Source organism: Colias philodice, chromosome 23, assembly GCF_061535455.1.
Source record: "Colias philodice isolate Cphi_HAF_F1 chromosome 23, ilColPhil1 Martin Lab GWU primary, whole genome shotgun sequence".
NCBI classification, from domain to species: domain Eukaryota; kingdom Metazoa; phylum Arthropoda; class Insecta; order Lepidoptera; family Pieridae; genus Colias; species Colias philodice.
Genome location: NC_143108.1, coordinates 8,245,036 through 8,263,774, shown reverse-complemented (window position 1 = coordinate 8,263,774; position 18,739 = coordinate 8,245,036). Strand labels below are relative to the sequence as shown.

At 32.5% G+C, this 18,739-nt stretch overlaps 2 protein-coding genes across 2 annotated transcripts in view; one reads left to right on the top strand and one right to left on the bottom strand.

The window, feature by feature from the left end:
• The window catches only part of cpx (synaptic transmission protein complexin), a 176,343-nt gene extending 169,467 nt beyond the window's left edge, over positions 1–6,876 (top strand). Inside the window, exons 5-6 of the mRNA XM_089709919.1 lie at positions 1,772–1,904; positions 2,359–6,876. Of these exons, the coding sequence (XP_089566045.1) occupies positions 1,772–1,904; positions 2,359–2,432 (207 nt within the window). The 3' untranslated portion in view covers positions 2,433–6,876. The remainder of the gene's footprint in view (positions 1–1,771; positions 1,905–2,358) is intronic.
• Positions 6,877–7,372: 496 nt separating this feature from the next.
• LOC149478180 (heparanase) lies at positions 7,373–14,211 on the bottom strand. Its single transcript, XM_089709652.1, has 7 exons — positions 14,042–14,211; positions 13,259–13,392; positions 12,229–12,423; positions 11,338–11,512; positions 10,879–11,107; positions 8,960–9,204; positions 7,373–8,543 (listed from the first exon to the last, which is right to left on the bottom strand). The coding sequence occupies exons 1-7, from the start codon at positions 14,209–14,211 to the stop codon at positions 7,373–7,375; spliced, it is 2,319 nt and encodes a 772-aa protein (XP_089565778.1).
• Positions 14,212–18,739: the final 4,528 nt, after the last annotated feature.

Below are 18,739 nucleotides of genomic sequence, written 5' to 3'. Positions count from 1 at the left end.
TAAATCACAATTATTAACAATTTGCAATTTTCATATTTTACGACATAAATAAACCTCTTACAGGCAATTTAAATGTGATTTTAATATAAGTTATTAGAGTACATTTTTAATAATCCTTGCCGTATCCTGTCTCTAATGAGATCTCTTGGGAGAGAGGAGAAATTATTTTAAATTTAACTAGCTAGCTTCATGCAAATCAATTGGAGATTAGAAGAAAGAGGATTGCCTTGGGAAGTAATTCTTCGCTTCTTAATTAAGCCGATTATTCTTCGTTCTCGCAAATTGTATTTTGTTTTTTGCAACTATTCGAATACGATTACATCGTTATAAAAAAGAATGCTTTTAGTCTAAATGATGTGTTTACTAAAAAATAACGTAAGCTCCTTATTACATAAGAAACTGTTTCAGCAATGTTTTTATCATGAGTTATTAGACTGAAAGCATGTTTTATAAGTTGATTATCAATAATACCTTCTGTTAACTTTTAATTCTCGATGACAAACATGATAAAGAGCCAACCATTCGCTTATCATCTTAACTATTGTGCATATTATACAGACACAAAAGTGTTTAAAATAATATAAAATAAACATTGAGATAATATTACTACGTATGGAGGAGACACCACGAACAAAATCTGTGCGCCATTTTTTTGCTCTAACTAAGTTTTAAAAATTATTATCTAGTTAGGTACTTAACGATGAAAGTTATTCCTTTGCACTTTTCCGTATTATTTGTATTATTTGTGCAATATCGTAACACACACGAAGGCATCATGTTTGATGCGTTTCACTTTAAAACCATTAAAAAATACCGCTCAACATACGTCACATGACGTATGTTGAGTGGAACATAAGTGATGTAGGCGGTGTCGACTCCATATTAATATTATCTCAATGAAAATAAATAATTAATTTCATTCTTTCATAATTGGAACATTGTAAAAATTGTACCAATTCGAATATAATATGACTGTTACAAGTTTATGCCCCTGGGAAATTTAACAGTAGGAATACCGTTGGACATGAAAAGCGGTAGAAACAAAATATTTACGGTTTTACCTCTTTGTTGGCGACAGTTTTTCCTTGGGGACAGTTGAAACGATTAGAAGTTATTGGAAATATACGATTTAAATTCTGTTTAGTTTTGGTTGGGTCGTGTTGTTAATTACGTAGTTATCTTCTAGTATATTCTAACTGAAACATTTATTTATTCAATTAGACTTCTAGATGCACTCTTCAAACGTCATAACACATTTTTAACATTTACCACCGATTCGGTAAGCAGTATCTGTGGAGAAGAACCGGTATTACTTACTCTGTGATTGTCTTTATTACCTCTGTATGGATAGCGGCATACAGATTAGAATTTTTAAATAGATAATACTTAAGTTTATAGAAAAGAAATGAAGAAAGTATAACTGAAATCAAATATAATTTTTTTTTATGAAATAAAAATCTTCTCGGCTTATAAATATTGATACATCTACTTTATGAAGATTACAGTTTAAAACATGTTTGATGAACGCACGTGCTGAAGTTATTTTATTATTTATCATGTATACTGTTCTGTATTTGTTATGTACAATATTATGTACACTGTAAATAAATAATAACAATACTCATTCATAACATAACTAATGTATTATAAAAAAATCTCAACAAACAAAATAACTCTCAATTAAAATACAATTTCTCATAATAATTAATATACAAATACGTAAATGTATTTTTCTGCTGCTTATTCTAAAATCCACACCCTCCCCTTTCAGTACAAAATCCCCAAGAAAGAGGAGATGGTGGAACAACAGCAGGCGGAACCCGACAACCCGCTGATGAGGAAGAAGAAGACCCCCGAGGAGCTGGCTGCGGAGGCTGAGCTGGAGGACCAGGATGAGTTCACGAGTTAGTACCCATGTTTATTCGGTCTGTAAATATTTAAGATATTAACGGTTGACTATTTCCTGTACCTTTTTTACTATTACTTTATTATTTTTGAAACTGAATAAGTATAACAATTTACGTCAACAAAAACCCTTTACTTACATGATTTTCGTCTTTTATACTTAACGATTTTTTTTAAGATTTAGATTTACTATTCGGTCTTTTTATCGAAATTTATCCGCCGCTATGAATATAATAAGACATATTGTTACGTACATCTATTTTTATTCACCATGTTCAGCGGCATTTACACTTGGATGGATACAATCCCAAACATGTAGATTAAACGTCCGTCCAGCCGGAGTCAGCCAACCTTAGCAAATTATACTATCTACGTATAATATAAGGGAAAAATAAATCAATACGGTAGCTGTCTACGCAGTGAAACTTAAATATGTTTATTTGTATGTTCCAGAATTGAAAAACACCATTGAAACGCAAGTGAACGAGCTGAAATCGCAGATCGAAAGCAAATGCGTGATGCAGTGAGCGCGCTTGCTCCGACACACCGTAGCGACATCCCCACATGCAGTAACCCTCAGACCCACTCATTCGCTCAAACATTTTGTAGGAGAGATTCGAATTCTAAATTTTTTCGGAAACTAGTTGGCTAGTGGCGCGTTGGTGCTTGATAATGAGCAATAATATTTTTATACATTCATAAAATAATGGAGAGCCTCGACAAAACCGACAAGAACGTGCGTCAGGTCAAAAAGTCATCGCTGCCGGCGATCAGACATTAGGATAACCTGTTTTATATGTTAACGCTTGTGATATATTGTTATTTAAGTGTAAAGAAGAAATTTTTAATACAAACGATATTCATAGCGCGAATAATTTAAGAAGTCTTGCACGCGTGTAGTTCGACTGCATCTTTTCCTTCCTCTTCGAGACTGCGGACTTACATTAAAATAACAATGTATTCGATGGTAATATTTGTTTTCATCCAAATTCCCCTCAGCTTGCGATGGGTGCCGCTTGCTCTCGTATCTGTCAGCTCTTCGACTTTGCCTCTAAATCTTTTGCATGCTCGCTTACGCAATGCGTTCGAACTTCGTGTCTACGTATTCTGTTAGGTTAACGTACCTTAATCGACCTAGCCTTAATGTCCACATCGAAATTAACATAGGTAACAATATTGTTGTTGTCGATCGCGACGCGGTCGATTTCGTTGTCATTCGGTTCTTGCATGTCTAATATAAGGTCAATGTTCGTTTAGAGTGTAATTGTAGATACCAAACTGTCGTCGTTCCGTTCAGCAGTTAGCGTAGTGGACGCGAATCTAATGTTTATCGATGTTTTATGCTTAGAGTAAAGTTAATGTTGTGTGAGCAATTATTCGAGCGATTTGTGTTGGTAGAGACGGATCCGCCGGTTATATTGCGATGCCTATAAAGGTTAACCCGGTTTCACCGCGGAAAGGATTGGCAAAATGTTATGGAAAAGGAAATTGTTCGAACATTTGACTCCACTTAAGCTGCAAATGCAAAAGATTTGTTATCGTCAAAAGCTGTGATATAAGAATAAAACAATCTATCGCTGTGCGTGTGACGCGGCCCGTCCGCTCGCGCCCTAACATTCTCTCACGTTAGCTTCGAACTTCCCTTTTGATCTATCACTATTAGAACTTTAAATATCATCAACATCATCTGATCTGTCACGTTCTTCTTCAAATACCCGATTTACATCGTTTATCTCAAAGCTATCTGCCCCTATCCACAGTTTACTATCGTTCTTATCACTGCATATTTTTGTTGAATTTTCCCGTCAATTAAATCTACCTTTGCAAAATCTAATCCTACAAATTCTATTCAATATACACCCTAATGTAAATATGAATCGATAATTTCTGATTATGTATAAAATGCTATATTTTGAGATGAAATTCCATATATTTCTCATATTATTGCACATCGATATATTTTCATAGCTTTCTTCAATAGTCCTTGCAAAGCATTTCTAGCTAATCATTCACTCACACCTTCAATCACCAAGGTTGGTCTTCGTTGATCAATCTCTTCGTTATTTAAAACTTCACAATCTAATAATTAAGGTATTAAAGTTAAAATTTCACAGTGTACGTGTGTTAGGCTAGGTTTAACATATATAATAGTTCTATGTATGCGCATGACAGTTCTAGCTAAACGGTTGTTCGTAGATATTTGGGATATACAATAATAGTAAGTAATAAGGTTCAATCACACCTGTTAAAATTTGTAATGATTTTGGCGTGACCAATTTTACAATAAAATTTTGAAAATCCTGGGCTTGAGCGGTAAATATCAACTCTAAAATCATATTCTTCAGTATCTACTTCTTTGAAAATGAAACATGAATCCAGATACGAACGGATGTAATGAAGAATAATGTAAAAAAGCTAAATATATATAAACATTCCAAATATATTTTGTATTGAAATATATTTCATGGCATTCCGAGTCTCCATCGAGCTCAGCCCACAAAACATTCCCCAAACCTGTTTCTCTCTACTCGCTATCCCTTCTTCCCTTCCTCTATCTTTCTCTCTGTAGGTCTAACTATAATCTTCGTTGTTGGCTCTCACTACGTAGAAATAGTTGTTTAGAAAATTATTTTGATACGTAGCGAGATTTAGATGTAACATAATGTATAAATAAATTCGCTAACTGTCACTAATTTCAAAAACATCGCCTCTTCGGTCCTAATGATTGCATGATACTGTGTAAGCTCTTAAGTGTGTTGCGTGTCGTTTTCTCTTCATTTGTCTGTCCGTCTCGGGCTCTGAACCTCCAGAACCAAACGTAGATGCTTTCGAGCCACTGTTTGTATGTAAGCTTTAGGTGTTTGGTGTATAGTATTACGATTAACATAAGGTTTAAAATTGCTTCGATGCGCAATACGCGAAGGAATTTGGGTGATATCAAATGGTTGTCACGTGTTTCTGTAATAGAATTACGAGTGTACTTATCGAACATAAGTATGTATATATTTACCGCTATCATGAACTCACACCCAAAAGTCTTTCAAATTACTAGAGAGGTTATGAAATTCATTTCTTATTATATAAAATGAGGTTTATACAAGGTAGACGAGTAGCGTAGAAATAATTGTAAATTATTTAATAAAACCATTGTGAAGCTATCTTATTTGATACACCTGTAGAATAACTTTTTAAGATCCTAAGTGACTCGACCAATTTCTGGATTTTCCTTAAACAAAATCAGTTGAGTGATCGATCGATCTTATGACTTATGTACTCAGGGTAAATTATATAATGTTTTTATTGTTGTCTTGTATACTTATATCAGTTTAGATTCTTTATAGAAAGTATGACTTTTTGGCCTGCGATGGCAATTCTATTCTTAACTTTCTTTATTCAATTTCTCTATCTCTTCTATCGATTTGCACTTCTTTACTGTATTGGTAGTTTTGTATTCACACAGCTTATACTTACGCTAACCCTGCTACTCTCTAACAGCCAAAACACTTGTGAAAACCAATGTGACTATTACTGACCGATTAGTAATAACGACACTTATAAATTTTGACTGATTGACTGGCAACACGATACATTAGACAACTTTAAAGACTTTCTGGATCTAAAATTGGACTTCATCTAAATCTATCACTATCCTATCTTCACTATTAAATTCTACTCTACCACGTATTCCTTCTTCCTTGACGATATGCGCGTGTGGACTTCACAACGGGTTTTGACATTGTTACGAATTCAAGTTAAAACGATCGGAGTTAAATATTAAGATACTACGAAAACGATTATTTCGTATGCAATAATGCTGATACTTCTAAAATTATGGGAAACAAAACAATTTTGTTCTCACCCATATAATATACAAGCAGGTATAAGTTAACATGTCCAGTGATTACAAAATGCAATTTTGCGAACACTTAGTAAATAGACGGTTTAGAGACAACGACACTTCGTACCACACTAACACAAGAGCTTCATACACACAGTATTAATTTATTGTTAGATATACATATTATATATTTTGTAGACGTTTCCAGTAGAATAGACATTATTTGGAGCGACGAACTAAACGTTCGGGTGTCACAGACTGCGAATTGTTGCACTTTGGAAAATATTTTTAAAATTGTGTCTATATTGTGCGTAATGTCTTTGTTTACATTCTTTTCATTGAATTTTCATAGATATTTTAATATAATTATGTTACAAGGAGCTACATAGAGGAGATGAGTCGTCGCAACCGACTGCCCTTTAAATTTTATTCTACCGATTGTTACCACTTCTGCCGACCTGTCTCCTCTGCGTACCTCCGAATGTTCAGATAGGATAGTCATTTGGCCAATTTAAGATCACTTAGTGCGTTAGCTTTTAATATTAGTGACATCTAGTGTTAAAATTGCAAAATTTACTGAAATTAAAACTAAATATTTAAAAAGTTGTGTATAACAAAAGTGTAATTGAAATTAAATCGTAATCCATTAAACCGATATGAACGAGGTTCATACGCATGTTGTATTGTTATTAAAGAAAAGTTAGTAGTTTATCCACGATTACATTAAACTTAGAATAATGGAGGAAAACGAAAAAAGGTTATTGTTGAAAATGTTTTTAGGTAAATAAATCGGATTGAGCTTTTGTGAAAACCTTGTTGTTATTGATAAGTTATGATTCGTTTCCGAGTCGGCTGTTCACAGGCTGCCATTCTGAATCGGTCCTTACCTCTTAAATAATTAGTTTCAATTTAAACTGTCTCTACTATCACTTGTGTAGTTTCATATAGGATAGGCTTCTTCGCTACTCATTGATTTGTATCTAACTGTTGCAATGCATTGTTAAATTTATTTACTCCTAATTAGTTATGTATAAAAGTTTAGAGGTAGCCATTTTCATATTAACTTTACTGTGAGTGTGAAAGTGGTGTATCTACCATGTTGTTAAATAATAAATAAACTACATTGTACCACCGTTTGGCGTTTTATTTATCTACCATTAGATTTAATTCAATAATCAAAACCTGAGCCATGAATCACCTACTTGTTTTCTACTGAACAAGCAAGTATGAATTAGATAAAGTAAAAATGATTCCGTGCGCACTTGAAAAAAATGGCAATTCACATTGATATTCTGTTAGCAAATTTAGATGTTTGTTACTCGCATCATGTCGAAACTCGAAACTAATTGCTCAGTGGCCGAAACTAATAAACAGATTTTATTGAAACTTGTCAATTTTGCTTATTACCTTAATAATTCATAATCTGTGGAAACATTGATTTGTTCCTATGATTTTCTCCATAAAACAAAAAACGAACTATAGAAATACAAGCTTTTCCCTAGGTTTTATTTTCCAACGAAACTGCGGGACACACCTTGTTTACTTAGGTACATTTAATAAAATGAAACAAATTATAAATTAAAACCATTTAATATTAATATTTACAAAGTCTCAAAAATATTTCGTAGGTTATTGCAATAGACTTACAGCTCTCCAAGCCTTCTTCATGTTTTGATTCAGTTCTGTTAATAAAGATAAAAAGTCCTCTAAAGTTGTCGCTATAAAACCAAAATTCGGATTTTCACTAATTCTTATGACAGCACCATCATCTTCTAGTTTTGTTTTTAAAACAATAGCATTTGTTTCATCTTGATCTTCAAAATCTTCATTGTCAGTTTTTACGTCAATCATATCAAAAGGTATTTTACCCATTTTCTTTATTTTGTGTAAAATTTTCGAAAACTTTAAATTTTCTTTACTGTCTAATTCTATTTCATTCTCTGATGATATTTCGTTTGTATCAGTTCCACTTTTAGTATAAATGCTTCTTCGTTTCCTGGATATTTCGTTTCGAGAACCAATATTATTATCTAGTGCTTGTAATGAATCTTCATTGCGAATAATTTTCTTTGTATCTAGCAAGTCTCTATTTGCAGAGGATATCTTTGCTTTCCTTTTTACTTTATTTTCATCCTCATTTTTTGAACCTTTATCTCTTGTTTCAACAGCAGATTTAACTTTTGGACGTTTCTTATTTTTTCTTTCTTTTTTAAATCGTTTGGTTCTTATAAAATTATTAGTATTTTGAACTCTGCGTATAACATTGTTTAGAGGTTCCGTTAAATCAGTGATATCCAATAATCTCTTAACAAGACTTGATTTTAATTCACCAACATCAAATCGATTCCTTAACTTCTTTTCTGCTCGTTTATGATTACTATCAACATGTCGTCGGAGGCGTTTTAAAGCATCTTCGTTCATTTTACTTTGAAATATAGTTTGCATTTTCTTCAAATCTCTATTTATGCTATCAATTCTGCCTTTTAAAGCGACATTTTCGTATGGCATTCCACTATTTGTTCCATCTATAGATTCTTCATCAACTGCATCTGTTATATCGTTGTTTACTATTGATCGTTTAACTTTTCTAGTCTCTTCTTGGCTTAAAGCAACAATTTCAATACTGTCTTGTGTATTATTAAGATCACGACATGCGTCTACTTTTGTATTGGCTAGAACCCAGAATCCAAATGATTTAGGAGGCAGGTTTATGAGTAATGTTTTGTATGGACGGACTCGTTTAACAACTGGTCGAATATCACCTTCATAGTACATAACGTGGCTGTTAACTACAATATTCCTGGAATAAAGATGTTAATGATTATCTGGTATTATATTCCTAAATAGGCTGTTTTAGAAATTTTTTGTTTGACTGCGCTATCTTGAATTTTAAAAGGATTGTTTTTACACTATCGCTCATGAAATGTTGTCATTGGAATTTATTATAAATTAAATTTAATTTGCACATCATTTGTCTTCAACCAATTAAATAATAATATAAATCGTTTGTACTTGAGAACAATTTAGCATGAATTAGAATTTCTGTAGTATACTTTGCTCGAGAGATTTTAAAATAGCAATGATATATTTGTATCAGTATCTCCTTTTAATTATTAAAAAAACAATCCCACATTCCAAAATACAACGAAAAACAACTTGTTACTACACATTTTAAAAGTTATAAAACAAATTTAACATTTATCTTCTAAAACTCACCCGTTTTCATCATGCCCCAATATAAACTGCATGATATCTCCCCCCTCCTCCCTCTCCGACAGTTTGAGCGAGAATCTAGCGGGTTCGCTATCCATGTTCGCTCCATACAGTGTAAGTGCGCCGGGTATCGGCTTGTGATGCAGCGATGTACAGTGTGCGAATAAACTAGCTTTGGATATTGTCATGTCTACGTCTAGTACGCGCTCGCCTACTAGGTTTTTGTATAGGAGCGCCATGTAGAAGCTCTGTAGTTGAAATGGTGGAAATAATTATGTTTATCACGTTCACTGCGGCATGTCCAGTATCGGGCCATCAGCGACTACACCACAGTGCGGCGCCCAAAATCGCAGTTTTCACCGTGGTGCGGCGAGGTTTTTTATATGTTAATCAATGACTAGAAAAGAGACAAATATATTTTTGTGATCACAGTTTGAAGTAGGACTCAATTTCGTTTAAAAATCGTATGGCAAAATATTGGACACACGCATAGAAAAGAAACCGTTTCTTTTGTGTGCGGCATGTCAAATATTTTGCCATGGACAAGCACCTCATGCCGCACTGTACTGCGAGTGCGCCGCGTGTCAATCTCGCATAGTGATGTACCAGGACCGCACGCGTCGTTATCAAATTTTTAAATGACAATGATACCTTAGAGGCTTTAGTTTTTTTACTTTCTTTTATTTCGTAGCATTAATGCAAAAATGTGATGACAGTTGTGAAAATAATATAAAACATTATAACAAAAGTTACTGAACAAATTAAAACAAAAGTTACTGAACAATTTCCTGATAGTACTCTATCAAGTACCTTGTTTTATATGTGTTTTTTTTTTGTATCGACGATCTCGTTATCTGTTAACAAACAGACTGAAATATACAAAATTGATTTATATCGATATCGATGTTTTATTTTACAGTGTTTCCCATCGCTATTACTGTAAACATGCCGTATCAACGCAGTGCGGGATGGCAAATAATTTTTCACAAAATCAGGGGTTTACATTTTCCCTCATATCTTTTAAACTATTGAGTCAAACTAAAAGCTATTTATGCGGTATATACAAGACTATATATACTATTATCCGAAAAAAAAAATTTTGAAATATCTTGAAATTTCATGAAATTATTAACCTTCAAAGTCAGTAGGTGCGATGTGATAAAAATGGCTCATGACGCACAGTGGTGAACTTGCCGATGTGAAGTATTGAAGACATGCCGCAACAACGGTAAGTTTGGCATTTTAGGTGCCGCAGTGAACGTGTTATTAAGTATACATTTGATATTTAATTTTAAAGCAAATGCTCTATAAATGAGACAGTTTTAAAGAATAGAAAAAACACAATCATCTGCCTCATCATTCCGCCTCATGGTCAATTTTATCTATTAGGTACTAGCGGTCCGCCCCGGCTTCGCCCGTGGTACATGTTTACGTTTTCTCTACATAAGAACCATCCTCCTACTTCAAGGAATATAATAAAAAAACGAATTATCGAAATCGGTTCAGCCGTTCTCGAGTTATGCGCTTACCAACACCTTTTTCGATTCATTTTTATATATAAGATTTAAAAATGTCTCATGTTATACTTTATATCATGTATTATGAAGGAGTTTATGTAATTTTTTGTTTAAACGAGCTAATAATAGGAAGCTGTGTTTTGTATAGTAAAAAAAAAACACAAATCTATTCCGTCACGTAATAAATTCTTGAATAAAATGAGATTTATTTATGACTCTATATTATTTATTTTAACAATAGCAACGAGGTGAAATTACCGTTAAATTAAGGACCGAACTTATATTGCAATCTATATGAAAGTGCAGTGACTCTGAATTAAATGGAATAAATTGAACGTATTATCAATTTTTATAATGTTTTAAATACGTTACATCTCTAATTTATTGTTATTCGCATCTACTTACCAATGTAGGTTCATATAATTCTTCTTCCAACAACTCCCTAAAATGTATGGAAAAGCCATTTCTGGCCGCAAAGCCCAAACTGGCCAGCCACTCAGCGGCTCTTTCCAACTCGAGTGAGTACTCACTCTTTTCAGTGACCCAGAGTGGCACGTCACTCTTAGTGAGTGACTTTAGAAGAGATTTGCGATCTCTTTCTGACATGGAAGATAGTTCTTGGGAGGATGCGTTCCTGTATGATTTGAAAAAAAAATATTACTTATCTTTTTATTAGACAAAAATAAATAATAATTGTAAAAGCAATGAGAAAAATATAATTTAATGGCCAGTTACACAACTTAATAAAATCACAAATTGTATTTATTTTCAACAATTTAGTAATTTTTCACAAATGTTTTCATAGAAACTAAAAACTGACCGATATTTTTTCAAATATTAGCGCTGTAAAGATGATAAACCCACCCATTCAAAAGCACAGCAGGCATAACATCAATAGCCAGCATAACATAGTCTCTAAAATCGGTAGTATTATATCGAAGGCAGTTGGTGACGTCACCGGCGAGCGCCCCGCGCCCCGCCAGCACGGACAGAGTGTCCACGTCGTTGAGATATTCTTCTATCGTTTGGTGGGAACATTCTTATGGTAGAAAAAAATATTATTAATCGTTAAGGCTTAGGCGCGTTGAGAGTAATTTCAAGGTCGCGTCATGGCAATACCGTCACGTCATGGAATTAGGCGACGATTTTGGTATCTTTGAATCTTGCCAAAGAAGTTTCACTTCTGAAGTTCTGACACGTGTGCTTGGCACACAAATTAGAATAATAAGCGGAAAAAAACGAAAATGAGGAAAAACAAAAATTATTTTCAGAAAGAAAGGCTTGACAGAGTAAATCGGTGGTATTATATCGAAGGCAGTTGGTGACGTCCACCACGGACAGGGTGTCCACGTCGTTGAGATATTCTTCTATCGTTTGGTGGGAACATTCTTTTGGTAGAAAAAAATATTATTAATCTTTCAAGCTTTTTTTGGCTTTAGGCGCGTTGAGAGTAAAATTTTAAGATCGCGTCATGATAATACCGTCACTGATTTTGGTATCTTTGAATCTTGTCAAAGAAATTTCACTTCTGACACGTGTATTTGGCACACACGCTCTTTTTAATTAATTAAGTCATCAAGAATAATTATTAGCGGAAAATTCGAAAATGACGAGAATAATTAAAATAAAATCATAAATGAAAGAATATTAGGCATGTATTAAAAAATATTAGCATAAACACAAATACGCTGATACACAATGATAAAATTAGAAAATTTTAAATAACCTTTATTCTTATACCTTAATTCAACATACCATATCCCAATTGCCACTGAATATCCTTGAAGCCAGCTTTATCAGCAGCTCCAAGTAGACCAAGGGTGGAACTCGTGTCCCATACGCCAGCAGTTCTCTCATTATTATTTACCGCGAAGACCAGCTCGAAGCCGTTTGTCTTTGCCCACTTTATAAATCTCTCCCATTGTCTCTGGTTTATTTTAGTCTGTGGACCTGAACCGCCTATTTTAATTTAAATTTTAATTTTCAAAAATGGAAAACACAAACATGCACATGTTCATAAGCTTGCGATGATTAGTAAATTAATTATATTCAGTACATAAATATTAAAAACTGTCAATAAACATACATTCATTTATTTAGTAAACTTTGAACCTATATATTTTTTGGCGAACGAAACGAATACAAATCCTGTCAACTAACTTTCTATTGAATGTTTAGAATAATTCATCAATACATACCTATTAATTATTAAAATATTCTTATACACAAAAATTGCACATACTTTTAGTTAACTAGTTAATAGACACATAAATATTTTATTAATAAATTTCTTTATATCAATTATTAGTCAGTTCAATAAAGAAACGAATCTTCAATGGCGGCCAAAGCTGACTTTGACAGATGGTAGGATCATCAAAAAAGAAAATAAAAATAACGTAAATTGATAATTATTTTATTAATTATTTCAAATTGTTTGTTGACAAACTTTTTTGTTATTGTATTTGTGTATTTATATGAATTATCATATTTACGTATACAGAATGTAATAAAATCCCCATAATACTTGTAATAAGCCCATAAAACTGAACAACTTTTCCCAAAGAACATATTTTGTCAAATTCCAATAAAACATTATTTACTTTCGCAAATGCATAATTGTCATTGTAAATTTATGATAAAAACTATTATAGGGAAAATCAAATACATTTTAGTAATTTTATTTTTCCATTTTTTTTTGCATACCGTACGGCCGTGTGTGAGCGAGAGGGAATGATAAGCGCCGCCATTGAAGATTCGTTTCTTTAAAGAACTAACTAATACGTACCCGAATGAAACAAACTTAAACCTTTATCTTCAATGATCAACGAGTTATTCTTGAAAGTGAGATGAGAAGTAGACGGTCCAGCGATACGCAATAACGCAGGAGACAACGCTGATGCCATACATTTACATTCTTGGCTGAAAATAACGTACAAAATTATCAAAACAAATATTTTAAATACAAGTGTGTTTTTCTGTTACGCTTTTTACAAACTACCGCACCGATTCGTTCGAAATTTAAAATGAAAATAGTTTGTTGTAAAAATTCTGGCAGTTTGGTTTTTTTTATGCGTAACTTTATTTTACAAAAAAAAATTAAATAGGGGATTTTGATTTTTGACCCTGGTTTGCAAACCACGCTGCATAGGATATTTTTAAACTAAACTTAAATAAAAAATAATATTTCATTTATTATTTTAATATTATGATTGATGAATACATAATCCAATTCAATGATATTATAGAGATAAAAATTGTTATAATATATATTATTATCTAATGAATATTATTGAAGTAATCTGTAGAACTATACCCGACACTGATAATACTTTCACTAACAGGAAGTTATCGTTATATTAAAGAACAATATAATGCACTTGTAACTATGATTTAAAAAAATTATATTGCATTTTAAGAAAATACTTTACAAACCTGCTTTTTAACCATCTAGGTACATCAGGACGAAGCAAAGATGATAAATATTAAATATGTAACTTTAAATAAAATTTATATTCTGTATTGATAATTATAAATACTAAGTGAAAAAGAAAAAAGGAACAAATCTTACCTGCTATATAATTTCCCGCTCGAAGCAAACAAAAGTTTTGGGTCAAGAGTGAAACTTAAAAACTTACTATCCACCAAATTCACATGATGATCCGTACCTATTTTAACATTATAAATATCTGAATTAACGAAAGAAAAACAAGAAAATAATAAAAAATACCCAAGCGGCATATTGACATAAACTAAACGAAAGTTCTTCTTGACAAACGTTTTATTTTCGCGCCAAAACGGCACGCTACGGGGAAACTTGAGAATAATATTATAATAATTATAATCAAAGTTGTTTTATTTCTTTTTTACGCAGTTGTCCCAACTCAGAAGGTTTAGAAGTCATAAAACCAACTTAATGCTCAAATACCCATAAAGTATTTTTATTTCAGCTAACTATAAAGATGAATACATTCTTCCTTTTCTGGTAGGTATTTAGAGTGCAACAGCTATTATTATCTATATTTTACTCATTTACATTAAGCAAAAAGAAACGATTTTCATCCCATCCCAACGTTATAATATTGTATGTTTATAAATAATTTTCTTCTTAACGAAAAATCTATAGATCCCATAGCAGCTAGAAACATTTTGTTATGTATGAAAATCTCAACTAACTTCAACAATTATTTGCAGATGTAAGCAAAATATCCCAGAACGTTAATAATTGTTTATTTACATTGCATCACGTACAAATACGCTAGCTTGCATTTTTTAATTCCGAGTTGAAGTCAAATAATATATTAATTTATCACGTAATGCTTTGCAATCGGATGATGGACATACTAACAAAAAGTCTTCTAATAGAAGAGCCAAAAATGGTACCTACAAAAAATAAAATCCTCGTCCGTGACTGTCTGTCTGTTCGGGATAAACTCAAAAACTACTGTATCCAATTTCATTCCTTTTTCAACATTGGATAGATTCTCGAGGAATATAGTAACAATCTATTTTATGACGATTATAATATGTCGTTTTAATACTTAAGGACGCTGTCACAAATCTGCGTTACTCAAATTTAGGTATCTAACGACGTAACTTTGTTCGCGGCAATATCACGCTCACGTAAACATAGCGCATTCCATTTTATAGACCATCTTCATACTTGATATTATTTTTAATTTTTGATATTATGTATTTTTATTGAAATTGATTCCAGAAGATTACTAGGAACTTTAAAAATTAATTTTGTTACTTTTATTAGTAGGTACGATCCTAATAAGTATGTTAGTATATTCAAACAACTTAAAAAAGTGTGACTATTTTACATCATTATTTCATTGAATAATAATCTATGAATTGTATACAATATCAAAGCTTTTTAAGAAATGTAGAATTATTATCATACATATGATGTTACCGGCACTGTATTAAATCCGGCATTGTATACAATTCTTAGTAAATGTATGTTATTCCGAAAAATAGTCGGAATGAAATAAATTATAGGTATTCGTCACATAACACATTACCTAGGATACTCTTAAATCTGAACTTTTCCTACGTAGCAAACACATTTGCAAGTGTGGGTAGTTTTTGGGGTAGCTATTAACCAATATGGAGTCAAAACTAAAATCCAAGATGGCGCCGACGAAAATTTTACATCTTTTCGTCATGGGTGTCATTTTCAAGGTTTTGGAGTAGCTCTTAACAAATATGAGGTCAAAACTAAAATCCAAGATGGCGCCGACGAAAATTTTACATCTTTTCGTCATGGGTGTCATTTTCATGGTTTTTGGGGTAGCTATTAACTAATATGAGGTCAAAACTAAAATCCAAGATGGCGCCGACGAAAATTTGACTTTTTTTCGTGATGGGTGTCATTTTCATGGTTTTTGGGGTAGCTATTAACGAATATGAGGTTAAAACCAAAATCCAAGATGGCGCCGACGAAAATTTGACTATTATCGTGATGGGTGTCATTTTCATGGTTTTTGGGGTAGCTATTAACGAATATGAGGTTAAAACCAAAATCCAAGATGGCGCCGACGAAAATTTGACATCTTTTCGTCATAGGTGTAATTTTCTTAATAATAAAGAAGTAAACTAAAATAAAATAACAGATTTTCGTCGGCGCCACCTTGGATTTTATTTTTGACCTCATATTGGTTAATAGCTACCCCAAAAACCATGAAAATGACACCCATGACGAAAAGATGTAAAATTTTCGTCGGCGCCATCTTGGATTTTATTTTTGACCTCATATTGGTTAATAGCTACCCCAAAAACCATGAAAATGACACCCATGACGAAAAGATGTAAAAGTTTCGTCGGCGCCATCTTGGATTTTATTTTTGACCTCATATTGGTTAAAAGCTACCCCAAAAACCATGAAAATGACACCCATGACGAAAAGATGTAAAATTTTCGTCGGCGCCATCTTGGATTTTATTTTTGACCTCATATTGGTTAATAGCTACCCCAAAAACCATGAAAATGACACCCATGACGAAAAGATGTAAAATTTTCGTCGGCGCCATCTTGGATTTTATTTTTGACCTCATATTGGTTAATAGCTACCCCAAAAACCATGAAAATGACACCCATGACGAAAAGATGTAAAATTTTCGTCGGCGCCATCTTGGATTTTAGTTTTGACCTCATATTAGTTAATAGCTACCCCAAAAACCATGAAAATGACACCCATGACGAAAAGATGTAAAATTTTCGTCGGCGCCATCTTGGATTTTAGTTTTGACCTCATATTAGTTAATAGCTACCCCAAAAACCATGAAAATGACACCCATGATGAAAAGATGTAAAATTTTCGTCGGCGCCATCTTGGATTTTATTTTTGACCTCATATTGGTTAATAGCTACCCCAAAAACCATGAAAATGACACCCATGACGAAAAGATGGCAAATTTTCGTCGGCGCCATTTTGGATTTAAGTTTTGTCAAATTGCTTTACCCCACCAATCCGTTCAACAACCCATAAAAAAAGAGGATCTCAGTCAACATAATTTTTAAAACATAATTTTAAATTACAAATAACTGGAATATGAAACTTATACAGTTTACTCTTATAAAGTATCAAATATTTCAAATCACGAAAACGACAGTATACGCACAATAATATTTTTCTAATTCGTTTTTATTTTTGGGACGAGGAGCGATACACCCGTCCTTCCAAGAGCGCTTCTGAGCGCGGTCTGACGACCCGCGAGAGCAAAATGTATGAAGAAATCGACAAGTATTTTTAATTTAGCTTATAATTGAAATAAAATTTTGATTTAGATACAAAAAAATTATCACAATCTATAAAGGACTATATATCCCTCAATAATTTATAGGTAAGAAGATAGATTAGGCTTTTAATTTTCTTAAAAGTGTACCGGTTTAGACCCCATTTTTTTGCATTTTATGCGATCATTGTGCTGGGAAAATCGTATTTCAGTGACAATTTTGTATGACGTCGTACAATTTTTATAAGATGATCGTATAACTGAATATATTATCTTTAAATTAAGATATTACTTTGTTCTCACGTGTAAGTGCTTTGAGTTAAAATTGTACCGTAAAATAGCGGTTTTTGTTAAAAAACTGTTATAGCACCCTTAACGTCGATTTCAAACAATAAACAATAATATAAATATTTATCATAACTTAATATCAAAATGATAACACACATAGCGGTCCAAATATCAAATATTATATAAACAAAGTCGCTGTTGCTGTCTGTCCGTCCCTATGTAGTATGCTTAAATCTTTAAAACTGCGTAGGTATTTTGGTGCGATTTTGTATAGCATAAACATATTCAACGTAAATAAAAATAAACTGTCTTTGCCTAAACAATAATTCACATTCACTGCTACAAAGTTGGACTTTTAATAATTAAAAAAATCTTCTAGATACTGAACTATCACAAGAAATAAGATGTGAATTTACCCTCAATTATGAAAGATAAAATGTTCATAGAATATAAAATGATGTCTTGATGATATTTTTAGCTCGCTTAAAAGTTTATATCTTAAACAGATATCCGACACTGCGAGGATAGTAGTATTCTTCATTACATTTTCAGATATTATGACAGAGATATATTGCACGCCTCATAAGCGAAGCGTTGAGGTGGGTACTACTGTCACTTCGCGCAAAACATCTGATTTTTCAAACTTAAAATGTCTTTATGTATCACACATTGCACTTGTAAGATAATACATACACACACATATTAAGAAAAAACACTATTTTTAACGTTCATGATATTTTTGATGTCATTTTTGTTATTTAAACTAGTTAAAAAACAGTTTAAAAAAGTTCTGTCTTGGACGTCCGTGTGTCTGTATGTGCGGATCCTTTTTCTTGTTAACACGATAGCGACCGAAATACTTTACTAATCGAGTCTTTTTTTTTTCTCTTACGCTTGAGTATGCTCAGGAATAGAACCCTTTCATTTTTCAGGGTCTGATTCGATGTGGTTTAATTGTTATTAAATAAACAAAAATAATAATTAATAAATATTTATTAAAAAAAAATTATGAGGCGTGCACTTTTGGATTTTCCAAATTATTTTATTTTACGAAGTTTATAGATAAGTAAGAAGCACGTTTGTTATTAATTATGTTATTTTTGGGGGATTAATAGATCATTGCATGTAACAAATCGGATAAATCAAAATCAAGTTTAACTACTTGACTTGGTAAACGCTGATTTACTAACACAACTTTTCGGCGAAGTTTTGTGAATGTTTTAAAATTTCGACCTTTAAGG